At 50.6% G+C, this 25968-nt stretch overlaps 1 protein-coding gene across 1 annotated transcript; it reads right to left on the reverse strand.

Annotated features, from left to right (window-relative positions):
• Positions 1–850: 850 nt before the first annotated feature.
• DHRS11 (dehydrogenase/reductase 11) lies at positions 851–24830 on the reverse strand. The gene is made up of 7 exons (XM_027472068.3): positions 24622–24830; positions 13363–13572; positions 7231–7325; positions 6614–6743; positions 5836–5928; positions 4942–5007; positions 851–3907 (listed from the first exon to the last, which is right to left on the reverse strand). The coding sequence occupies exons 1-7, from the start codon at positions 24751–24753 to the stop codon at positions 3866–3868; spliced, it is 768 nt and encodes a 255-aa protein (XP_027327869.1). The 5' UTR covers positions 24754–24830; the 3' UTR covers positions 851–3865.
• Positions 24831–25968: the final 1138 nt, after the last annotated feature.

The raw sequence follows: 25968 nt of genomic DNA on the forward strand, positions 1-25968 counted from the left end.
GGCTGGTCGCGGGGTGTTTCTGTCAGGGCCCGCTAGGCCACTGAAGCACAACACGCGGCTCTTAAAGCTCTTAACGATGAAGAGATTTTAAGTAAAATCATCTTTTTTTTCCTGTTGTCTGCCAAAGCCGGGTGCACTCATCGCTCCCCCACCCAAAATGAGAGCTGAGACCAGTCACCAGAGCTCACCCAGTGCCAGAAAACGTTTCCGAGATGCAGCAATGTTGCCATAACCGATGGCATTTATTGTATGACAAACAAGGAAAGCACAAGACTAGGAAAACGCTTTTAATGCTACAAATGCTCTCTACCTGTTTACAAGGTATCGAAAACCTCTGCCTCAAACCCAGCAAGGCAGCCAGCTCAGCTATTCACTACATATTTGCAAAAATGTTTTATTTTAATGAGAGCAAACCTGAGCTCGGGCATGTTCCTCCTCACTTGGACATGCTGAAAGGGAGCTGGGAAGCAAGAAATGCCTTCCCTTAACAAGAGCAACAATCCATCCTGCTTCGAAGCGAGCACAGGAGATGGAAAAAGTTCAATATCCAAGTCTGTGCAGCAACAGCAGCTCATCCCTTGCATAGTTCAGCAGCTTACCTGGGGATTTCAGCAAACCTCTGTGGAGTACGGCTTCATTTGAGCGTGGATGGGCGCGTCCAGCCTCCACAGGTTATCCGTGAGACAACTGGATGCTATTCTGCTCTAGAAAGCAATTACAGTTGTTCCCCTGTGAAGAACCAAATTCGCATGTTTCTGTTTTGAAATCTTCACAAAAGAAAGGTTTAGCTGTGAACAGTAAAAAGGATGTTACGTCTTCACACAAAAACTACGACGTACAACAACAGAACCACAGTGTGCCTCTTTTTATTCTTTATTTTACAGTTCACAATTAGAAACCTACTGATAAATTACACAGTTTACCCTCTTGTTTGGGGTTTTGGAATGCCTTGGAGTCACGTTGCCAATCCCATCTCCCCCCAGGAAGATGCCAGGTTACATGAGGCAGAGCAGCCAAGCAACCCCTGCCAAACCCCTCTGTGCTTCGTGTGGGAAAGCAGCCAAAGGCAGGAAGTTACCTGGCAGCAGGAATTATCCCCCCCCCCATAACTCATTAAAAATGGAAATATATACTGGATATCATTTCAAGGATGAGAGGTTGTTTTATAGACTTGCAAACGTTACAAATATTCATGGGGGAAAAAATAACTTCCAGGGCCGCAGGTCAGCCAGGTTGTGTTTTTGCAGGGAGTGACTGCACAGACCGGCCCTTTTTCAGAGCCTTACATCTTAGGCAATTCTCTCTGAAGCCTCCTTTTACAGAGCAGAAAGGTAAGTCAGGTCCCTGCCTCAGCTATGCATTTCAACATCAGTTTCACACAGTTAGAGCCACCAATTCTGACTCCTCACTACTGCTTCCCACACCCTTGCTCATTTCACAAGTTCCTAATCTTCTCAACTTTTTCAGCCCTCAACTCCCAGTTCAGCCACCTTCTTTTCAAAAGATGGCACACTCTGCACAGTGCATGTGCTGAATTCAAACAAGCTCCTGAAAAAGAAACCTTATGGAAAACACCCAGAGTTTTTGTGCTATGTCTAGCTGAACATCACGGGGGTGTTATAGAAAGCACAACTGTGCTTGGACCTTCGTTACCCAAGTGCCTCTGAATTGAGCACCACGGTGGCACGGAGACTGATGAGCTTTTCCAGCTGGCACAGGCTCTCTCCGCTGCAGTGAGCATCGCTGGCTGTGTGCAGACCCGGACTGGCTCTGCTCCTTGCAGGACATGATCTAACTCAGTGCCGTGGGTGAAAGCCAGCTCTGTGCAAAGAACCCACTCAAAGTCACTGCCTCGGCAAAGTGGAGGAGGTCAGTGCATTAGAGTAGTGCAAGACTTTGCCACAGGGCACAAATTTCACTCAGAGTAAATTAAAAGGCCAAATCCAGAGACAAGGTTATGTGTACTTGCCAGGAGAAATTGGTGACAGATGATGAAGGGATAGAACACACCACGAGCGTGTATTTATAAACAGAAAAAAAAGAGGGACAAATTGCCTTTGTTTTTACAATTACCAAGGAATGTTTTACCGGTTCTCTCCTTGTATCCTTCTACAGTTGCTCCCTTTGGCACAAGGAATTCTATTTATCACAAGATTCATTAATAATAATACTTCATATCAACACTCAGCACTTACATAGCGCTTCTCATATTCAAAGTGCTTTACAAAACAGTTTGTGAGTCCTCACAACACCCCTGTGAGGTAGGTAAGTATTATTATCCCATTTTGCAGATGGGTAAACTGAGGCAGAGAGGTAACACGACTCGCCCAAGGTTACATAGGGAGTTGAAATTCATGATGTAGTGGCCCTATTCTGGTCTCCCTTATGGTGGTATAACACAGATGAACTCCCACAGAGCTGCACTGGCATAAGTAAAACAGTCCAAACCAAGTTTCTCTGGTTCTCAGTCCTCCGCTCACATCAACTGACCAGACCTGCTCCACCTAAAATGACAGGTTCGCCTTCCAAAACACTGCAGGAAATTTAGAGCTCAGCAGGCACAAGTCTGCAATCTTAAGGCAACATGTACATCAGCAGCTCCATAGCTCTATATCGAGGTGGACTACATGCAGTTGTGTTTCTGCCACACTGTAAGAGTAAATAAAACAGCTGAAGTGGTCTCCAGCTCTGCACGTATCAGCTATGGGGCTGATTCCCTCCTCCCTCAAGTCGGAGTAAACCCAGAGCAAAACAATGGGGCTGCACCAGCATAGAACTAGTACAAGATCTGAACCAGACCTTTTACCTTCTGCTTTGTAGGCAAATGCCCCTACTACTATGTTTTCATTTTGGACAGCTTCAGCACGGTTCATTTCACTCCCTCTCTCCAAGTTTGTATCTCTGCATATGAACAAAATTCCAACATTTCCAACTCAACAGTGATCAGCATCAGTGTTTAAACAGCACCATACATCTTTCTAAGACCGATCAACATTTCCAAAAAAGTGTCAATGCATGCTATTATCAAACATACAAAAAAACATCAAGAGTGCTGGGAGATGATACCAAGGATAAAGGTGATCACAAGACAGCACATTTAATTTTTATTAAAAATACCAAACAACTCACTCTTACTGTATCTATGCCACTTAGATGATCGTTCTAACCTGCAAAAATACAGGTACTTTTCCCCAAACTATTTACCTACCTACCTATAAAGAAAGAATGAAAGAAATATCAAGCACACACATTTATACCTCCTCAAACTTAGCAGGCACAATTCATATGAATGGAAAAGGAGGGTCTGGGGAGGTAGGGTGAGGTCGTATATCGGCTTTAGGGCACTGGGATATGAGAGAAGAAAATATCACATGCATCATTACCAAATAAGCATCAAACTGATAATAAAACCCCAAATTAAATGAATTCATATATGACATCCACTGAAAATCTCAAACCCTAACCACATGGAAGCTGGCAAACACCTCTTGCCGCTTCCCCTAAGTCCAGACACATCATCATCAAATAAGATCAAACAAACCTTGAAAATAAAGGAAAAAGAAGAAGAAACCAGTCTGGAGACAATCTTCCACAAACCACTTCCCTGCATTATTTTCAAATACATTTTACTCTCAAGCAGCTTCAGAAAGGAGTGGGGGTGAAAGAGACCCACTACTATATATATATATATTTAAAACTGGCTCAGCACCAGCACCAGCTCAGAGAGAGGGAGAGAAAAATAATTCTTCAAACACAATCCTTGGTACTTGAATAAAACGTTGCTAGCCAGCTGACGAAACCCTACATTGCCAGAGGGTTCCAAGTGGAGTGGATACACGGTGCTGCTCACAGTCTTCCTCATTTGCTATGATATCTGCTCCGTGGGCCTCATCTGTATATCTCCAATCTGGAAGAGACCAAGGCACGGTTTTACTGCAGCACTGAAGTCCAATTTAAACCTTGCACTGCTATTACAGTGGTAAAATGCACAAAGAGGAAGTTCGTGTGAATAGAAATAAGCCTGTCTGAGATATTAGAAATATAGAAAAGTGAATGTGACTTGTGCTTTTTTTCAGAAGGTATAAGCACACAAATAAGCACAGAAGAGAGTATAAGATGACATTGAATCATAAGAGTTTGTAATCAAGCCTTAAGTTTGGTCCTGCTTACGGAGGATCAAGCAGAAGCACTGCTTGTAGGCACCTCTCCACATCAGCAGGAGGTTTTATCCTCTTCAGCAGGAGATTTTATCCTCTTAAGGCAAAAAAGCCAGCTTGCATTAGAGCCAGGACACACAAGGTGCTGGGCCACCAGGCTGATCCCATGTCAAGATGATTGCACCTTGCTCTGAAGGAGCAGAGTTCACATCAGGGGTTTGCTAAGCCTCTTGTGACCAAAGTTTGCTTTTGCGACAGCAACTTATGTGTGGACTCAGCCAACATCCTAAACTTTGACACCATTCCTCCCTCCTCCCTCCTCCAGCTCAAAGCTGCTCATTATCTTGTTTCACTGGGGGGAAGTCCCTCTGGCAGTGTGAGCACCTTGCACCACCCTTGAGGAGCACTTGGCAGGATCCAGCCCAACACATTATTTGGCAGCTGGCAGAATTTGACCCAGCTGCAATACTACCAGCAAATCCCAGATGGCACTGTGTGGAAGGGCAAGACATGCCCATAGCCCTCCCATTCCTCCTGCTGCAGTCCTGCTCTGCAGTCAGAGCAGCTTTTGATGGATGCAGAGAGGTGTGAGTAGCCTGAGCAGCACAATCCCAAAGCTGCCATAAGGGAACTGTAAACAAACGTGATCACTGCTAATCCCCAGCTCCACTAAGCACACAGCTGATACCGCAGCTGCAACACTGATTAGCAAATGTCAGGGCAGCAGTTACCCTTTCCTCCTTCAGCTACCCACAGCAGTCCTCCAACACAACCACAGACTTACCTGTACATGAGGTGGGGCACTGAGGACATATATGACAGCATTAGCCATATCTTCAGCTTTGAGACACTGGGAAGACATGAAAGAAATTCTTAGACAAAGGGCACCTTAGGAGAAGTTAATCAAAAGATCACTCCTTTCCTAACCATCAATAACAAGTTTCAAAAGTGTCACTAGGGCATTTCAAAAACATGCAAGCGAGCAGGAAAAAAGTAATCCATTAAAAATTTAGCAAAGTGTCTGATGCTGATACCTCTCCATTTGCTGTGAATAATCTTTCCACAAAATGCTTTGAGGTGTCTGTTAGAACTACGATCCTGAAGTGCTGGGCAGAAAAACAGAGATGGAGACAATACCTCTCTCCAGAACTGAGAGGACGTTTTTCAGGTGTCTTTGCAGAATTAGGCTAAGGCAAAGTGCAAATGAGCAGCTCCTTGGCAGAAAAGAGGGGGCACCATGAAGATGAGTACAAGAGCTGCTCTGGCTCACCGCCTGGCTAAGCATCTTGCAAAGCTATTGGCACAGTAACTCTGCCAGGTCAAGCATCAGAGAATTACCAGAGAAGCACCAGAAATCCCGTGCTAGCCACTTGCAAGACAGCACACACGTTTCTTCTTGCCCATCCTTGTGTAGGCACATTTGCTTACTACAACTTCCCTTCAGTAAAGAAGTCCACAAACAATACAGGGAGTGAGAAACTGAACCTGATGAAAATTTGTGTAGTGTGCAATTATCAGTGCCATATCTGAGGTCTGACACTTGACTTTGAGGATGCCAACTATGCCGGAAAGCACTACACATTCTGCATAACTAACTCCTTGTGTGATTAGCCAGGAGAGAAATTGTTAAGCTATGATCAGAACCACTTCCCTCTGTTTCCATTTCTCCATGTCCTACCCGAATGCTCTCATAGGTTGCAGCAGCTCTCTCGGGGTCGTTATCATGAAGTTTAAAAGCAAATCCTGTTTCTACCAGTCCTGGAGATATACACTGGAAAAGAGCAGAGCACATCCTAATAGGATTTGTAATTCCCCTTCAGTGAAAGAATAAAAAAAAACAAAGGAGAGAAAAGATTTTAGCACTGAAAAAGCCAAAACACCCAAGCCTCTTCTATTGTGCTCCTTACCCACCCTTTTTCTAGGGGAATAGTTTAAGAGAGCAGACGTTGCCTTAATGATTGCTGTGGCAGGTTCCTCTGGGAAACTGCTGATGGATGCTTTCCTCCTCAAAACCCAAAGGGACGCAGAGGCAAAGAAAACAATGGAAAAGCTTGCAATATAAATTAACTTCTGGACACATCACTTCTGAGATGCAAGCTCTGAATGACAGCAAACAGCTTCAGCTGACTGCCCCCCTCTGCCGTCACGAGTCCCACACACTGCCCTGACAAGCAACTGCCCACTTCATGCACCCCCATAGTTTATTCTCTGACACAGCCCATCGCTGCTGCACCTTCTGCCCCATTGCCTTTCTCTGCCCAGGGAAACTGAGGCATGGAGCCTGTTTGGTGATCAGGGACAGGTGGCCACGGGGCTGGGACATTGACAGTGTGCCGAGTGCTATTTCTGCATTTCCTCGCCTGTTTCCCAAAGCAAAAATCTCTGCCCCACAAAACTTACCAGCTCCCTACCACCCGCAAAACAAGCAAAGAGGAAGGAAACCCCACAGTACTCACTGTAGCTCGTATATGAGTCTTTGCTTCTCTGAGTTCTTGCCTCAGCCCCTCTGTGAGTGCTGTTACCGCGTACTTGGTGGCGCTGTAAAAATGCACCACCGACTGTGGCACCACGCTGTGACCGTTCATGCTGAGGAGAGAGCAGAAAGGAAAGTGCTGAGAACCAACAGGATGGTCGAACCACCAAAATGAACACAGGAGGAGATGTTAATGTGGTGGCTATGTGAGGAGTTCCCCTCTCCCACACCCCTCTGAGGAGATGCACACCACCAGGTGCTCCTCGTGACACAGCTGCTGAAGGAGTTTCAATCTGCAACCTTACAGCAAATGATTGCCATTAACCTGCTTTGGTCTTTGTTGTATTTAGACCAGCAGAGGTTAAAAATGGGTGTTGGAAAACCAACCATCATATGGTTTAATGGTGGACTTGGCAGTGGTAGGTTAAAGGCTGGACCAGATGATCTTAGAGGTCTTTTCCCATCTAAATGAGTCTATGATTCTGGGATCACAATCCTTGGAAACTCTCCACTTTAAGGCATCCATCAGCCAACCATGAAAGGTGAAAGTCCCTCCGCTGAAATCCCCCCTGGCTGATCCCGCATTCCCCCCTCGCGTACCTGTTAATGTTAATAATATGCCCATCATCGATGTTCCTCTCCTTCATGGACTGATAGGCCTCTCGGGTGCAGATGCTCACAGCCATCACGTTGACCTGAGGGAAGAGAGAAGGGAAGGGGACTCAGGCCAGCAGCCCGGCCTGGCACCCCCGGAGCCTCCCTGCACACACAGGGCCGTAGATGAAGTTTTGTGAGACAGGCCTTGGCCTCTGACAAAAATTAATGGACTTAATTGTTTTGTGGGCAAGCGTGAGGGCTGAGTCCAAGGGAAGAGACACCAAAACTCACTTCCCCCCAGTCAGCACTCTGTCCAGCGGATAAAACTGTCTTGCACAGCACTGAGCACACAGGGGTTTGGAGAGCCCACGGGACACTAGCAGCAGGTAATTAGGTCAGCTAGTTAACGAGGAAATCCCCAGATACTGCCTGTCAGAAAGCCAGGCACTCACAGGCACTGCAGACCACACAGCCAGCAAAAAGCCTCCCACAATGAATCCAAATGAATCCAAAGATCACAGCGTGCCGTGGCAGGGCTGCAGGGGGCAAAGAGCCCTAGAGAGATGAGAGCCACCAACCTGTCGTGCTGCTCGCTGACATCTTCCTCAGCCCTAACTGGATAAGCCAAGGAAGGAAGGACAAGGTAATTAATCGAGTCCTTTGTCACGTAATCCAGCGCTTTCCAAGCACTTGCTCTTTGGACCAGCACTGCCCAGCACGCTGTGGTGCAGTTAAACTCGGTCGTATCGCCTCTGCAAGCTGCCACCTTTAATGCATTGATGCCTTGAGCATTTGCTGCCATAAAATGCAGATTCAAAGTTTCCAGGAAGACAGAGATGTGGAAATTCCCCCAGTAGGAGTACAACAGCACAAAGGACCCACAGGTGTGTGCGAGACCAACGAGCATGTCATCTTGAGCACTTAGCACTGCTGCTGAATTTACAGTGCTTTAGATTTGGAAGAGCAGCTGGAAGGTGGAAAGTATTTGCTGAAGCCCTCTAGAAAGGATGCAACCATTTCAACACCAGACACACTGGCAGGTCCCACCTAAAGGCATGTCACTTTTTAACCAGGTGAGCAGGCCAGACGGGTTTAAAAACACCACTGTGAGCTAAATATCCAGGAAGAACTACGTTTCTGATGAATCAGAAGTCAGGTGCAACTATAAATGGGAGAAGGAGCAGGAGCAAGGTCATGCGGACAGCAAACAACTGGCTATCATCTGTGTAAAACTCAGAAACAACGGGGTAGGCTAGCTAAAACTTGGCAGCACAAACAGACATGCAGCCACAGGAGGAACATCAGTTTGGAGACTAGAAAGCAAAAGGCAGAAAGGGTTTTAGAGACATCATTACTGAGCAGCACACTCCAAGGATGAGTGGGGTCAGCTGAAGGATCTCCCAGTCACTGCTTTTGTCTTGGTCATTATTTCCTATTAATAGGGGCCATGCTTATGGGTTTTGGCATAGAAAATAGCATTCTTATCTGATGTTATCACAAAGTACCCAGGCAACACAATAAGTAAAGTCATCACCCTATTCCAAGTGCACTTTGGTTGAGCACACAGTCACTGCTGGATATCTCAGCCATCGTACCTGGAACTAGAGAGATAAATTCCCTGGCACCAGGTTGAAGATTTACCTTGACTGTGCAAGGAAGAAACTTAGCAGACATGTCAGCAGAACTGCACAACCACCTCAGCACTGGAGCGAAGCCCAGCCCAGGTAGAGCACTTGAAATCTTTGGGATTTCACAGTAAAAGTCAAGGAAAGCGGGAGTGACCTGCTCCAGTCTCATACACCAACCAAGTGAGGAGCCCGTCCTTTCACATATGGATCTTGGCAACTTTAAGTATTTAAAAAAATTAAAAAAAAATAAATAAAAAAAACACCTTCATGACAAGGAATATCTTGCTTTCTTCCCTGCCTCCCACCAGGCACGGTGGTTTTGGTGCAGAGCTGCTGCCCAGCTCCACAGGCCACTAGAGGGTAACATCAGCCTAAAGCCAGGACTGAGCCAGCTCCAACGCTGTGACTCACGCTGAGCAATACTTCCCTGCGTGGGTAGCGTTACAACATTTTGACAACTACAGGCAAAGCAAGATGCTAATCAACAGCCACATGGGAAAGTCCAGAGCCTGTGTGCGATAAGACACCCTGGTAAAGCAAAAGAACTGGCTGGAAGGCAGCTGAACTGGGATTCCTCACTGTCTTTTCCCAGTAGCACCCACAGGGTTTTGGGATCCCTATTCCGTTACAAAACACAGAGCAGGCACTCAGGAACCTAAAAACATGCCTGGAAAGACAGCAGGACTTAGGGCTACATCACTTCTAGAAACAATATAAAGGCCACTGCTACAAATATCCACGCAAGACATTTTTCAGCACTTGTTCCTATTTTAAGAACAAGAGGTTCAAAGGTCTCTTAGCAAAGATGGCCAGTACATCTGTGCTCCACGTTTGCACAGCATGCTGCACAAAGCAGCAGGTCTGCGACTGTGGCATGTGTGCGCTAATGCAACAGAAACAATGAAGGCACATTTTCTAGTAATTAATGAGTTCCAATTGCCAGGTTGGAAGAACATAAAGGATCCTGTTCCTGGAAGTGCTGAGCAGTTCATTTCCCAGAATCAGGCTTTTTTAAGGCATCAAAATGAGTATTCCTGCTCCTAATCACCAAATAAAAATGCCGTTTACTGAAAACATGTCCATACACAGATGGTATATAAAAGCCAGAAGAAGAGAGCCTCGCTGGTCAAAGAATAACGCCAAGAAGAATCAAACCCAGTTAGTGTTTACAGGAGCAAAGGGATGTGTGCTGCGGTCCTTTGTGCCTGGAACAGTGCAAGTGGAAAGTTCAGCTTGAATTCCTGGCTGTAAAGGTCAGTAGGTAAAACATGAAGGAGCTGCTCAGATCCCAGAGCCCACAGTCAGTGTGTACACAGCACCCGGCCCCGGCTACTCCCGCGGGGATCGGGGACGGCCAGAGGACTTTGCTCCAGCCTCACGTAGAGCAAATCTTGTGAACAAATGTAAAGAAAAGAGGGGGAAGCTGTAAACCAAAAGAAGGGCTTACAGCCTGCCCGAGATAAAAGGCTTCCTCACTTGTGCACACCGAATTTGCCAGCTGACAGCACTGGGCTCAGCACCGCTGGAAAGCAGCGGAGATGCAATTCCTAACCAGAGACCTCTGCAGCCCTGGGAGAATAAGCTCCTGTAGATTTCTCCCTTAAGAGCAAATACCAGACAATAAGGAACTAGAACGTTAGAAAAGAGGAGGAATAAGTAAATGAAAACATGACTTGACCTGTTAGAGGTATAGCAAGAAAATTTATGGAATGGACATACTGAGAGGGGAGCCTGGAAAAAGACGGGCAGCCTCAAAGCTCATAAAAAATGCATGGAAACAAAAATCGATTTACCTAAAAGAAAAAAATGCCTTTAATTTAAAGCCCTAATGCCTCTCCAATCAATACATCGATGGCTGTTTAGAAACTTTTCCTGTCTTGCAGCCCAGCAGAACACTGAAAACTCTCCAGCCGCACCCCAAACCAAGCTGCTCGCCAGCACCTTTCTCCAGGCTGCCTGTGGAAGAAGCCTCCCTGCTCCCGCTCAGCTCTGCAAAGCCCAGTGGCCCGTGAAAGGCGCTGGCAACCTTCCCCTGTCCTGACCCCGAGAGCTTCAGAGCATGTAGAAGAAATGGACGTGGCGAGTGCTTCCCTGGGGCTGGCATGCGCGGCGGGGAGCGCTGTCGGTGCGGATCCCTCCCCCAGACCCTGCTGCCCCTCAACCCCGACATGCTTGGGAGCGAGACTGCCAAGCAGGGAGGCTGCAGCCACAGAACTGGATGCTCACTGTGAAAGGAAAAACCCACAGCTATTTCCAGTGTTTGCAAGCAGGCTGAAAAACAAAGCCCAGGCTTGGCGGGGCTGCTTAGGCTGAGGTGGGTCATCATGCGTTCAGATCTGGAGTGTCCCAGGGCTTCACTTTTGCATTAAGAAAAAAAAAAAAAAAAAAGAAAAAAAAAAGAAAAAGCTTTATTCGGGCAATTAAACACAAACCAAGTGCAAACCCACCAGCTGCTGGGAAGCTGATGAGGAAAAAAAAAACATCTGCCTGTATATGAAGGTGGCTTAGGTGTCTCAGTCTATTCTGCCACAACAGCAAGAGCATTTTTACCAAGCAAATGAGAACAGACACACAGCAGCGCAGATCACCTCTGGGAATAAAACATGCCCCCAGCCTGGTTTCCTAACCCTGCCCTTGTGGATCAACGGCCCTGCCACTCCTCCCACCCCATCCGTCATCCCAAAGCAGCTCCAAACTGTGTGTACAGCAGCGCCTGCAAGGAGGATGACCCCACAGGCTCCCAAACCCCACTTCTGGCCACTGCAAACACCAACACAGATGGTCTCATGCAGGACAATCCCCGTTCCAAAATCTTGCTCCCCAAAATCAGAGGAAGATGAGACCAAGGGAGCACTGAGACCTGAGCAGCCAGGGAACAGAGCACAAAGAGGAGAAGGCAGTGGGTAAAAGCCACATCCCCCGAGAGCCTGCTGCCTCAAAGAGGACAAAAGGTCAGAAGAACAAAGAAAAAGGAGCACGAGGGACAGGCAGCAGCACACAGAGACGTCCACACAAGCTACGATGACGGAGACCGGGACAAGGAGCTTACAAGGTGCAGGCGACCCACGGGCCCAGGCTTGCAGCGAGACAATGCCCTGCTTTGCACCAGCCCAGGCTCAGCTACACTTCACTTAATTTTCTTTAACGACTCCATGGCAACTGGGAGAGGGAGATGCAGCAGTGCCGTGACCCGGGCTGGGCAACCCACAAAAGCCCGGCCGGGCAGACAAAGCCGAGCAGAGCTTGCTTTGGCTGCACTCACAGCAGCGAGCAGAGCAGCCAAAACCCTAACGAGAACTTAATTAGCCAGGATACGGCAGCTCTCACCCTGGCAGCAGGAGTCTGAGGCCTTGACGTGCCTGCCTGGCTCGGTTTGCTCAGCCCCTGGAGCCGCTGGGCACCACAGGGCCTACAGACACGGGCCGACTGCTGCCAGGCACAGCGGGCCCCAGGCCTGTAGCAGCTCTTCAAACATATTTTTCTTCACTAGGACAAGCTCACACAGCTGCAGGAGGTGCCTCAAAGACGCCATGGTTTACTGAAAGGTTCAAATCCTGCCCCTGTGAGGGTGCCTTACACAAAAATATAGAGCATAGGAGGGGAAAAAATCACCTTTGTGAAATGCTGCTGCTTCAGCAGCTCTCCTGCCAGAGCTAAAGCAAGGCCAGCACAAGAGGACCGTGGCAAGGGCAGGCAAACTTCCAAGGTCCCACAGCCACGGGTGCCAGTGCTGTGTGCCAGAAGTTGCCAAGTCCCAAAACGATGCCCTCAGGACAGCAGCACCCCGGGGGCAGTGCTGCTTGTGACCGGCCTGAGCCATCTGCACAACCTCCCTGTTGGGCAGACGAAATTGGCTCCTTCATATCGAGCTCTAACCAGATTATGGGCAGAAAATGAAGCTTCAAAGACAAAAGCATTACAGCTTTTTAAGCCAAAAAGAACCTGCCCATTCTAAAACCCACTGCTAAAACTAACAGGATTAGCTACAAAAGCCAGTGTTTGGTATTCAATTATTTCCTGTTTTAAGGAGAAAAAAGAAGCGAGGCCCATCAGCTTTCAGAAAGACGTAGAACTAAAGAAAAAATGCTACTGAAGGTATTGAAAGTTCTCATGCTCCAGGGTGAAGGCAGGAGGCTCAGCAGTGCACGATGCCTTTCCACTTCCTAACCAGCCGACCCAAAGCCAGGTCGGAGCCAGATGGGAAGTGAGTCCTTAGCTCCACACACAAAATAAATAGATGGGTACACTGGTGCTGGCGGCCAGAATAAATAAAAATCTATGTAATGCAGCTGAGTGTAGTTTAGACAAACGGGAAGCTGGTGGGAAAGCTCTCCCTCATCTCATCATTTCCACAGTTTGGATTGATTTGAATAAATAAATAAATAAATGAAAATAAAAATGTGGCTAGTTTTCTCTGGTCCCTTTGTCATCTTTCTTACAGGTGGCTGTAACTCGAGGACCCAGCCCCCAGAAGGCAGAGGCTGCTGAGCCCAGCAGCACTACTCACGTCTATCATCGTCCGCCAGCCCTCCGTCCTCCCCGAGAGCAGGGGCTCCGGCCGAGCCAGCCCCGCGTTGTTGATGCACACATCAACTCCCTGATGAAGGGTCTTGATGGCAGAGAACATGGACAGGATCTCCTCTTCGTTGGAGAGATCGCACTTGTAGGGGATGAGGGTCCCAGGGTAGCCGGCGCTCTGGCATTCAGCTGCTAATTTCTGAGGGAGAGAGAAAGGAAGACAAAAACCATCAGCCTCCTCTCCTCGGGGACAGCCCCAGGAGACCAGCGCTGCTTTTTCAGACAGTGCGAGGGGAGCAACGGGAACACATTTATCCCTGCCACCTCTGCAGGCTGCCAGACACAAAACAAGCACCAAAGCCCAACACGAGCCCTCCCTCGGCCTTTGCTGGGCACAGCTCCTCCGCTGCACCACGCCACAGGAGGTGCGGGGTGGCTGAGAGCCCAACACCGGTGGCTGCTTGTGCATGGCATTTCGGGTGACACCACGCTGAGACAGATGCCTTTGGACAGCCTGGCATCCGGGCAGAGCTTCCGCCACATCGCCGGGGAATTCAGGCTGGCACTGGGACTTTGAACTGTCTAGCCCTGACTGTGCAAACACGTGCTTAAGTAGCACCCGTGCCTCAGCAACAGAGCCCCATCTGCTATAAGTGGTTGCTTGTATAACATAATTTTGCATCGACTTCAGTTTTTTAACCTTTTTCTTTTAAAGAAGGAACAGACTCGTGCGTGTCTATCACCCTGAGCCACACAGGTCGAGCTGGCACAACACAAATATTGCTGTGGCACCGGGCGGGGAGCAGCCACCGTGCTGCAAGTCTGCCATGGGGATAAAGGACGTGGCAACCGCAGGCCTTACAATTCCTCATTAGCCATTATCAACAATTATTCCGAGCCTCCAGATCTTTTATCAGACTAGACGATATGAAGCAAAGGAAAGGCCAAGAGCTGCTGCTGGCCGTGTGTGTTAATGATGCTGCAGCCACCGCACCGAAGTCTCTGGAGGATGCCCTTTACCCCCCTGATGCTAATAAGAAGCAGCATCTCATCTCTGATGTGTCATATTAGAGACGGTGACAGCTTCCAGCGCGAGGCGGCAGCCACGTGATGTCTGGTTTCTGTGGAGAGAGGGACTCTGGCTACAGACGTCCACCAAATCACTCGAACCGCATCGCCTGCAGCAGCCTCACCAATGTGACATTTCGGCGGGTGCAATAAAGCTCTCGTCCTGTCAGAGGCAGCTCCTCGGCTCCTCCCCGCATACCAAGGTGATTGCAACCCACAGCAAAAAGCAGGAGCGAGGCCCAGCGGAGGAGCGAAAGGAAGCAAAAGGCAGCGGGGCAGCGATTGCACACCCACGGCATCCCAAGCGCCCGGCCTAGGCCATGCTCCAGCACATCCACACCGCAGCAAAGCCCAACTCAGCCACAACAGAACCAGGGCACCCGCTGCAGCACCCCTGAGCACCCAAAAATGACACCGTGAGGCCCGTGCTTGCCTCGTTTGCTTGCTGCGAGGCACGGCGTCAGCTCCCCGGCCGGCCCAGCCCCTCCTGGCGCCGCAGGGAGAGGCGCGGAGCGATGCCCACGTTTTGTTGGAGGAGGCACACGACAAAACCTGCCCCTCATCTGCACCAACACACACAGGAGCCCACGCACAGCTCGCCCACGAAGGCAGGAGGGACAGAGGAGAGCAGCGAAGGCGTCTGCCTCCTGGGGAGAGCTGAGCCCCGTCCCTTTCAGCAGCTGCCGCAGGGGCAGAAGCCCCAGCTGGCAACTTGGTCAGATGCCACCAAGTCCAAAAAGGCAGGAAAAAACACACGAAGATGTGAACTGACCCCCAAGTCTAAATCATGAGATGTGCTCCTGGTCCCGGCCCTTACAGGGGATTTGTTTGGTGACCAACTGCCTCCTCCCCAAGCCGTACACTGAGCAGGGCTGAGCACCCTCCCAGGGACAGGGAGGCACAACCAGGACCTCCACATCCCCCTCAGCACGTTGACTTTCATTGCTCTGAGGCAAGTAGCTCTGTTCAGTACGGGATTTTCACCCTAAGACCGCATCAGAGGCCGTGCACATCCCTGAACAAGTTTAGCTCCTCGGGTTTGCCTCCCGGGGCTCTCAGCAGCAGACCACAGGTCTCCACGGGTCTCAGACCAAAACCCCAACCTAAAAGTCTGGCCCAGCAGCTGCTCTCCTTTCTGGGCACCGCAGGCATTGCAGCACCATGTGAGGAGCCCCGAGATCAATACATCCCCACAGCACTGTGCTCCCCCGAGGGCTCCGCTGGGGCTGAGAGGCAATATTTCTGCCCAACAGAGAACAAAGGCACCCCTGGGACCGAATCGCACCTCTCTGCACCCTCCCGGGGGCGGTTTCACTGTGCTGTACGTGCTGCAATCCTGTTGACTACATGCTGATAATGTCCGAGAGCTATGTATCTCTCATCTTCAAAAAAATTTTAAAAGCTTTTTAAAAGATCAAAGCACGCGTTTGAGAAAATGGCTTGGGAAAAATCCGCAAGGGCGGCATTTAGAAAATGAGAAGCCGTATGAAGGGCTGCGGGAAGATGCTAAAAGTACCCCGGGGATGGATGCTCCTGCAAAGACACAGCAGGAAATCGGGCAAGGCTGCCCTCAGCCACGTTCTTCATAAACTGGCACAGACCTGACAGCTTTGGGGCTGCCCAAACTGGAGCACCCCCTGGAGAGCCATCCATGCGGTATGTGCTCATGGGGCACCGCGGCTTGGGTCTGACACTTGTGAAATTCTTCTTGGTGTGCCACGAGGGATTCGGATGAGTCCCCCAAAAGAGGACGTGAGCTCCGAACACCGCGGGCTGCAGCACAGGACAAGGGGGCAGCGACACGAGGGGTGCTTTGACCAGCTGTGGCCATCACGGTGGAGCTGCCCACCCGCCCTCCTTAGCTTATGGCCTAGATGCACCAAGAGCAAGCTCTGTCTTGCTCAGAGACGGGCTCCTCTGCCACAGCTGACCAGAGAAATGCGCCCACAAATATCTGCCAAGATCCTGCTTTTCCTGTCTGGTTTCTCACCGCCTCAAACGGGAATCCGCACAGCTCCTTTCATCTCAGGCTCCCCTTGTGCTAACAAATTCTCTTTGAAAGCAAAGCACCAAACACCACTGACACCCAGGCTGAGCTGAACGTGCTGCACACATCTCGAGGTGAAGCCACAGCCGTCACAGGCTCTTCAAAGCATCAGCTGCGGGTAAGTTTGCAAAAGGAGACTTATGTAAAGTAACTCTCTGAATTAGGGAGCTCGCGATATTTTTCCAGAGCATCAATCAAGTCCCTCAATTAATGTTCGCTCCCCTTAAAGGAAAGCAGACGCAAGAGGAGAAAAACAAGCAAAAATAAAAAGCTGCTTTTCCAGGTTTCATGAGCGATGAGTGACCACATATTGCACCAACAGAGGCGAGAGCAGGGGCACCTCCAGCCGCTGGAGATGAAGATGTGAAACGAGACCCAAGCAGCTCTGCACTTCTCCGTTATCACGGGATGCTTGCAAATGGCCTGACAGCTGCCCAGAGCTACTGGCTTACACCAGAAGAACACAACATAAGGAAAAAATAATGACACTGTAGGTGAAAATGTTTAACCTAGAGCCATTTATTGCCATGGACGCAACAAATGAGCAAATGGGAAAAAAAAACACCAAGCACTGACACGTAAGTGAGACAGAGAAGAATACTTGGTTATGATGTTTACCATGTATTATTTAGTTGTCTAATTTTAAAGGTCCAAAGTGATGCCTGACATTTATGGGATGTTTTCCAAATGCTAAGAGTAGGTTCATATTCCCAAGGAAGGGTTAATGCTCCTTGTGCACGAGACACTCACAAAGGGCCCAGCACCGCGCATTTCGCTTCAGCCCTGGTAAAGCGGTTGTACAAAACTAATTGATATCAACATTTCAGGGGACTCTTAGGGGGAGGAAAAAAAGAAAAGAGTCACGCAGGGCTTTATTTGGCCAACCATCCTATTAACTTCAGACACATTTAGTACGGAGAGATTAAAGCCAGCAGAAGCCATTAGGTAATTTTTAATCTGACCTGCCATTCCTCGCAGGTACGTGCATCCCACGGCCTCAGCTTATGCTTAAACATATCGCTGCGCCCAGAAACCAGCTGGAAAGGAACTCAAGTCACCCCCGTTACTTTCTTTATCCAAAGGAAAGGAAGGAAGAAAAAAAAAACTACAAATAGCATCACGGTTGTGAAAGAAAACTGGGGGCTTACTGATCCTTCCACTGTACCGATTGGCAAGTTGGAAGGTTCGTTTAATTAAGCTTTAATACCAGTGCAACCGCACAGAGGAAGAGATATACACTGAGTACAGCACCAGGCTGGGGTTGTTCTAGCAGCTTCCACAGCGTGTTCAGAGACCATGGGCAAGATTCAGAGCTCCCTTTCCTTGTCTGTGCAATGGAGATAATCACAGCCAGCCCCTTCCGAGAGCCGCCAGGCACCTGGGGCTTTTTGCTTGCATACGATTATTGCTTCGGATTTCTTCCAGCTCCTTTTGTGTGGCTTCAGGTCCCCAGACAGGGCCTCCACAGGAGTCTGAGAGGAGTTTCCAAATGAATAAAACGGTAAAGTGATTCTCCTGCCCTCTCGTGAGCTTTCAATCAATGCTTTTACTCCTTGTTTGCAAACCGCTGTCCCTCAGCCCAGATCCTTTTCTGCTCCAAAACAAGGCACAACGGTGGGGAGAGGAGAGCATGGAAAATAAGCTTTAAGTGGAGAAGCAAAGTGCAGAACTCAGCTGGGGGCACCCATGTGAGAACCTAGGAGGAAGGAAGAAGCCTTACACCCATTTTCAGAGTGTTTACCTGAGGTGCATCTGAAGCACTGACTGCCTATGGTACCCGACAGTGCTGTCGCAGCTCAATGTTGCCCCCACAGCTCCATCTCACACCGGCTGCCACCCAGGCTCTGCAGCTGGGCCCCAAAACCAGCGCCGTGCCTGCCCTTCACCCGCACAACCAGCCAGTAAATCGAAATGCATCAAATCCTGCAGCAGAGGTTTGAGGCACACAGCGATACCCTGAACAGCTCAGGCGTGATTGAGGCCTGTGGAAGCCATCACCACACACCCACCCCAAATTGCGCCTGTTGCAACCAAACACCTCACCATGCTTTGTGTGTAAGACTTGGGAGCACTCACGAGGACAGCAGGGATCTGTCCCCAGCTCACCCGGGGGCTTTCCCTGTTCCCAGCCCCGTGTCCCTGCCTGTGGGGTGCACAAGTGGCTCCGGGCACCCCACCAGTGAGCTCTGAGCTCCTTGCACAGGGAACCAGCCCAGGAAGATTTGAGCATCCTTCACTTCTTCGTAAGGATCCGTGAACATCCCATAGCCCAGCCCATGCCCACACCTCACTACAGCAAGCGGCGGCTGGCAGCAGGGCTGGCAAATGGCCGGCACTGCCTGGGAAGCGATGTGCCAGCAGCACGGCCCCACTGTGGGGCACACGATGGGCCTCCCCCTCAGCAGCCCATGGCACAGAGCTGGTTTCTTCCTCAGAGCCCCCAGACGGGCAGAGCTGGAGGTTTTCCCACAATCTCCCCCGGTGTCAGCAAACACCGAGCACCGCTGCCGCGAGGGCAGGGAACGAGCCGTGAGCCCGCGCCTTGATCTGCCTCATCGGCTGCCGCTCCGCGCCCGTGTAATCCTAAACGAATCCTCTTCTGAAAGGAAAGATTAACGCAGAGCAGCCGGCCTTCCCTCGCGGGCTCGCCGGTCTCCCCCGCTGGCAGCATTCGGGTGGCAGGTCCCGAATTTTGAAGCGCTCCAGGTTCACGGCCTAGAGGCGAGCAACGGCTACGGCTCTGCCCTGACCGCGGGCACCGTGACGAGCACCGTGTGGGTGCCGACGTGACAGCGGCCGCACCCACGGCACTGCTAATCCCGAGCTAAGCCGCCAGCCCCAGCAGAGCCACGGCCGATTTGCACAAGCGTGAAGGGAGAGAAAGAGTCGGGGTGGAGGAGGCGAAAAACAGGTGGCTTCAGCAGCCACCCTGACCCTGTTTTACACAACGAGGCATTTCTGAAGCACACCTGGGGGAAGGAGGAGGAACAGAGGCAGGTCTAAAGCAACCCTTCCCCCACACACCTCAGCCTCAAGGATGAGGAAAGCCACCGGGACAGCAAAGCGGTCGTTCCCGCAGCAATTATGGCATCTCTTTCGTATCTCTCAGGGAAGGGTCTGGTCAGGGACAAGTGGCAATAAAAGTACCTCGGAGGCCTTGAGTCCCCAGCATCACGGAAACAAGGCCTTCCAGAGGCCAAGGAAATCCTGAAGGTCATTCATTTACAAGTAGGCTGTGCCTTGGGATTATCCCGCCTGGAACTGCTCCTGCTGCCTTAAAAATAATTAATGGGGCTCCCTCACAGCCCAGCAGCCTTGCAAGCGGCGTGCCACAACGGGGGCTGAGGCAGGCACGGAGCCCCAGCAAACCTCTCCCTGAGCACAGGCGGGTTCAGCAGGGCCCTGGGGAATACAAGGAGGTCCCCGAGGAGGTTTGGGACCCCCGGCTGTGCCTCCCCATCCCACACGGCCCCAGCTCTGCTCCAAGAAGAGCTCCGATCCCTTCGGAGGCCGGACTGCAGGAAGGTGCAATCGATGGCTCAGCTTATCAGGGGGTATTTCTTGAGCAAGATCTAACCTTGACGAGGCAGTCCCTGGTTATAAACGCTACCTTTGATCGATAACTGTCACAAGGGCATTAGAATTAATCAGTTAAAGCTGGTAATTTAAGCAGCATTTATTGCTTCCTGCACAGCTGTATCTCCTCCTCACCCCAACAACAACACAAAAAATACCCAATGCCCATTAATAAACCTCTCCAAGGCTCTCCGAAACAGGTCATTGACCGAGGAGCCCTCGGCTCCCCTCGCCTGCTGAGCAGGCGACTCTGCGAGGGCAGGGGACGGGAGGGAAGGGCCAGGTAGTGCTGGGGAGCAGGGATCCCCCACTGAAACCATCCACTCTTAAAGAGGAAAAAATTAGATTTAAAAATAAAATCTGATAATGGGGCTGGAAGGAGAGCTCCTGCCAGCAATTTTGCCCTTCTCTGCAAGTATATAAATGCATGAAATTAAATTTTACTAAAATCCAGCTGGTGCAACTCATGCAGTCAGGAGCACAACGCGACGTCCTGCAACCAGGGGGATCGCCAAAGCCTGGGTTTTCCACGAGGATCACATCACCAGGCGTCGTCTGCCAGCTCCTCAGAAACAGCACGCTGCTTCGAAACCCCTCTCCTTGCACAAAGCCCTCTCCCACCGCTAACAACAAACCCTCGAAGGCTGGGAGACCCCTCACACAAGGAGGCAAGGCAGTACCCAATGGGATTTCCTTGGAAAACGAGGCCACAGAGCGGCACGCGGGATTTCCTTCCCGTGGCACCGCTCCTTGCTGCCTGCTGCCACAAGCTCTCCTCGCAGGGTCACCTCAAACCTTCCTGAGCTCCAAAAGTGATGGAGAGTGTCCAAAGCTCCTCGTGAGCTTCACCCACACAGGTGAAGAAAACGGCAAACTAAAACTTCTAAAACTTAACTGGAAACTGAAGCCCAGTGAGCCTCCTGCACGCTCGAACCCAAGGGATGGGTGACAGGGACCTGTGATTGCGGTGGGGGGGCGGGTGGCTGCCACCAGAGCTTGGCCTTATAGGCTACAAAAAACCCTCTTTGCTAATTCAGTGAAGCTCACTCCTGACTTGAAACACACGCGGACATCCAAAGAGCAGAAAACACTCGGGAAAAGCAGATGCCAAAACGTATTCGACAGCTGCTGGCACCTCCGGGCTTCTCACTTAGAGCAAGCTTTCAACCCAAATTATCTTCTGGCATGCCAGAGTAAAACAAAGCCATTTTAATTATATTTGGTCCCTCTACGCCTGATGACAGCACACGAGGCACCGTCGGGCAGCCCCCGAGCTGCCAGGGGGGCACAAGGAGCCGGGAGCCAGGCTGCAGGAGGCTCAGCACCGGGCTGTAAACGCTCGGTCACAGCCACACACGACCACAGAGGGGACACCTGGCTGCCAGGGCGAGCTCTTGCCATGCCCACACCTATGATGATGTGCCAGAAGAAAAGTCAAAGCCAGCTCCGAGAGGAGAGGACACGGTGCACCACCGTGGTCGGCTGGAGCTGCAACTCAGCCATCATCACGCGTGGGGAGGGAAAGGGAGAAAATCCTGCAGCTTTGGTGAGCCGCTACCGTTTGTATTTCAGAATTCAAATCAAGAGCCCTGGACTCGTGGCACAGGCTCAACACCAAAACCACAACTCTGCAATTCCCTCGTTATCGTGCCTCCAGCCCTTATCTGATTTTCCAAGAGATTAAGAAATCTTGACATCATATTTATTGCCCGAGTTAAACTCCTCACAAGACAATGTCCTCTTTCGGTCGTTTACTTTAGGTTATAAAACCACCACGGAGTGCTTCCAGCTACCTTGCCTTAAAATGGATGACTCCAGTGCCTGCAACTAACGAAAACACAGGCTTCGTGCTACAAAGCGAGCACTGTAACACTGTTTTTAAACTCTGCCGTTTGCTCTATTTCCATCTCCAGATGCCTTGATTTGTTTTTGGGTTCACTTCTCTGCACATCACCGTTCACAGTGGTATTTAGCGAATTATTTGATTTTAATAGAGCGAAAAGATTTGTCCTGCAGCCACCTCTGCCGAGATGCTCCAGCCTCTCCTTTGCCCGCATCCCCTCTCCACCCGAACAAGGACTCAGAAAATCAAACAGCAGAGGTGGCAGTGGGCATTTTGTGGGTAGAGCTGGCTATAGGACAGCTGAGCACCCCAAGGACAGGCCGGCAGCCTGAACCTTCCCATTTCCCTCCGAGCACTGTGCCCCATCAGGACGGCTTCCTACAGCCACGTCCAAAGTCCTAAGTCCCACTGCGGGCTCAATAGTCTGCGGCCTGAATATCTTTTGAGGAAAAAAGGAAATAAAAGCTGAAGCTCCTGGAGGAAAGCTTGGTTACCGTGCAGAAGTCTGCCCCAAAGGCGTGGCAGGACACAGCAGGCAGCCTCTGCCCCTGCACAGGCACCGGTCCGAGGGATGGACCCGATCCCAGAGCGACCTTGGGCCACTCCGAGCTCCACCACCTTCCCTTCCCCGGGCGAGCAGCATCTCTGGGACTTTCTTCCTCTTTAAGGAAACATGCTTGACAATAAATAAAACCAGAATAGCAACAGAGCAAAACACAGTCCAGACACCTACCAAAACAAACGGCTGTGCGCTGCAAACACAGTTTGGTCCTCAGAGAGCCTGGGAGAAAGAACCAAGCAGGGACAAACATTGGCGGTGTTGTTTAACTCAAGCTCCTGAAGGGTGACAGTAACAAGAGCCGCGGAGACAGCGAGCACTCGGCACCGCAGCAGCCCGGGCAGATCGCCTGCTGCATGGCCATGTTGTGTGCGGACCCAAATACAGAGGCAAGGCCCTTAGAAGAGCCCCCTTGTCTCAAATATAAATCATGTTTTTGCCAGGGAAGCGTCGGAAAGGAAGGTTTTCAGAACACGTCTGGAGTACAGCAGGATAAAGCAAGTTTCATTGATTTTGATCAAGTTTCTTTGGGGTCTCTTGAAATGTTTCCCTTAGATTTGAATGCCCAAACCAGGCTGGGAAATGAGGGAAGCAGAGAAGAGGCACAGGGCGAAGTTGCCCATTTGAGGCCAGACCCTCAGCCTCCCCACACACGGAGTGGGGGCTCCTGAGGACCCCCAGCAGGAGGGAGAACGGGGCTGCCCAGCCCCATGGAAGCAATTAACGGGGTATTGGGAACAGGGAGACATTGCAAATGGCTCGTGAGAGGGGAACGGGATGCAGCAGCATCCTTCACCAGCCTCCGCGAGGCTACAGCAGGGTATGAACGGGCAGGAGCTCTGTAAGGCACAGCACCAAGGCACTGGGAAAGCCCAAGCAGAAGCAAGCCCCAAAGGCCAGTTAAATCAGTTATACCGGCCGGTTTTCTGCCCTCTGCAAGCGGCATCCTTCTGACTGATGGTGAAGAAGGGGAAAAGTTTTGTTTCTTCCGACCTTCCCCTTTTTTAACCCCGCTCCTCAGCAGCACCAATGCCAACTTTGTTCCCGGGGGTTTTTGCACGATTTATTGGCGGTGTGGTCAGCAGTGCCCTGAGTCCTTATTGCCCTTGCTAAGGGAATAAAAGCAGGGGATGTTCGGAAAGATCACCCGCGCTGTCAGCAGGCTGCGAGGCTTTGTGCTGACTCCGGCTTTTCTCCTCCCGCAGAGGCTCAGCTTTCGCTCCCATGGTCTCATCCAGCTCCACATCAGTTAAGATCTGAGTTTCCCACGTAACGCAAACAATCAAAAAGGAAAAAAAAACAAACAAAAAACAACAATACTCGGCGCTTTCTTACACCATATGAAGTAGGAGAACAAAACGGGAGCTGGGCTCGCTTGCCTTGCTGCCCATTTTGTCCTGCACCTGCTGGGGAAGGCAAACCCCCGATGCTGTGCCCATGGGCGCAGTGACACCGGCTCGCGGCTGTCCCACCCAGATTCGGGAGGTGCTGCTAGGAAAGTCCCCAGAGGCTGCAAACGGGGGGATCTCGGCCTTGCTGAGAGAGAAGCGAGGTTTCGCTGGGCTGCTGTGAGGTGCAGCCAGACACAAGCCGGGGACACCACGGGAGCTGTTGCTTTCGCACACCTTTATTCCTAAACCAGCGTGGGGAGGTTTCAGACTTAGTTGTGGGGATGTTTGGAGTAGGGAGAGCAAACACAGCGGGCTCTGATCTCATTTTGGAATTGCCCCACAGGCGCTGCACCTCCAGAACAGCAGCGTTGGGGCTGAAGGCAGGGGGGAGCCCCCAGCAGCGACCCCCAGGTCGCCCCCCAACACCAGCTGGGGGAACAAAACCCAGGACAGCCCCGCCGCGCCCCACCCCACCCTGTAAGGGCAGGGAAAACACCCCCCGGCCCCACAGCCTGCCTCCAGCGCCCACCCCCACCCCCGGGACCCCCCCCCATCGCCCCCCACCCCCTCCCCACGCCCCCCGGCGGCGAGGCCTCGAGGGGCAGCCGCCCCCCGCGGGCCCTGCGCTAGGCGGTGCCGGGGAACAGGAGGGGACCAGGGGCACGCGGAGCCCCCCGCAGCCGAAACACCCCCGGGGGAGGCTCGCAGGGACCCCCCCCCCCGTGCCAGGCTACCCGGTGCCGCCGCCCCCCCGCTGCCGGTACCTCGATCTTGTCGACGCTGCGGGCGCAGCCCACCACCTTCATGCCGTGCTGCACCAGCGCCCGCGCCACGGCCGCGCCGATGCCCACCGAGGCGCCGGTGACCAGCGCCACGCGCCCGGCCCAGCGCTCCATGGCCACGGCCCCCGCACGGCCCGGCCCGGCCCGGCCCCGCCGCCCCGCACAATGCGCCGCCCGCCGCCGCCGGGACCACGCCCCCAGCCACGCCCCCTCGCGCGGGACACGCCCCTTTCACTACGCCACGCCCCCTCGGGCCTGAACCACGCCCCCTCGGGCGATAAGCCACGCCCACGTGTCTATAGGCCACGCCCCCCTCCGTAGACCTGAGGGCTCGTGGCCTTTATTTCTGTATTTTATATATTTTATGTAAACTATATAAATTATATAATTATATTATTTATATTTATATAAACTATATAAACTATATATTTATTATATCATTTCTTTTATATAAATTATACTAAATATAGTACACATACACCAAATTTTTCTATGCATATCAATATTAATATATAATTTTAATACATAATATTAACATATAGTATATTTTATACTGTATAATGATATTTTTAATATTATATATTAATACTAAATATTATATATTAATATTATACGTAATATTACATATAATATTAATACTATATATTAATTTCATATATTAAAAATTAAATAATAATGTAATATTATTTATTAATACTAATATATTCATATTATACATATTACTTACATATATTAATATATAATATTAATACATATATGAATATTAAATATTCTTTAAATTTTGCACATTTTTGTAGTTTATATAAACTACATATATATATAAACTATACTATATAAACTATATAATTATATATATATACACACTTTATTTATATATTTAGCACATTTCAGGTTCTGTGCATCAAAAATGCAGCGCGGTAGGGGAGGAGCTGCATGGGGGAGCTGGGGAGAAGGGGCGGGATGGAGCCCCCTGCTCCGGAGCTGCTGTGCTGTCCTCCGTGGGTCTTCCCGAGGGGGCTGTGGGACCGTGGCATTTAAACCAGATCATTTAAACCAGCTCACTTCATCGCTCCAGCTGCGGGAGAAGCACAGAGCAACAAGCAGCCCACGTGGAAGCGATAGCTTCAGCCCACCAAGGACACGCAGCCTGTGAACCAAGTCCTTGTGCCAGCACAGCACGGGCAGCTGGTTCAGCTCGCTGAGGTTAAAGGCATTTAATGGTAGCTGACAAACCGTGTACTTGGCTAAAGAGAGCTCCTCCTCACCTTGCAAAGAGGAAGAGGTTCCCATCTTTAAATGCTTGAACCACCACAGCAAACGTTTGCAAGT

This window comes from Anas platyrhynchos, chromosome 20 (assembly GCF_047663525.1).
Source record: "Anas platyrhynchos isolate ZD024472 breed Pekin duck chromosome 20, IASCAAS_PekinDuck_T2T, whole genome shotgun sequence".
Lineage (NCBI taxonomy): Eukaryota > Metazoa > Chordata > Aves > Anseriformes > Anatidae > Anas > Anas platyrhynchos.

Bases quoted from the DNA above. Each gene is read 5' to 3' on its own strand.
- DHRS11 (XM_027472068.3), bottom strand. From the start codon at position 24,753: ATGGAGCGCTGGGCCGGGCGCGTGGCGCTGGTCACCGGCGCCTCGGTG. The intron at 5,008-5,835 runs GTAGGACATGGA...ATGTCTTCCCAG, and splicing joins CAACCTATGAGAGCATTCGG to TGTCTCAAAGCTGAAGATAT. The intron at 3,908-4,941 runs GTAAGTCTGTGG...GGTCTCTTCCAG, and splicing joins GTGCCCCACCTCATGTACAG to ATTGGAGATATACAGATGAG.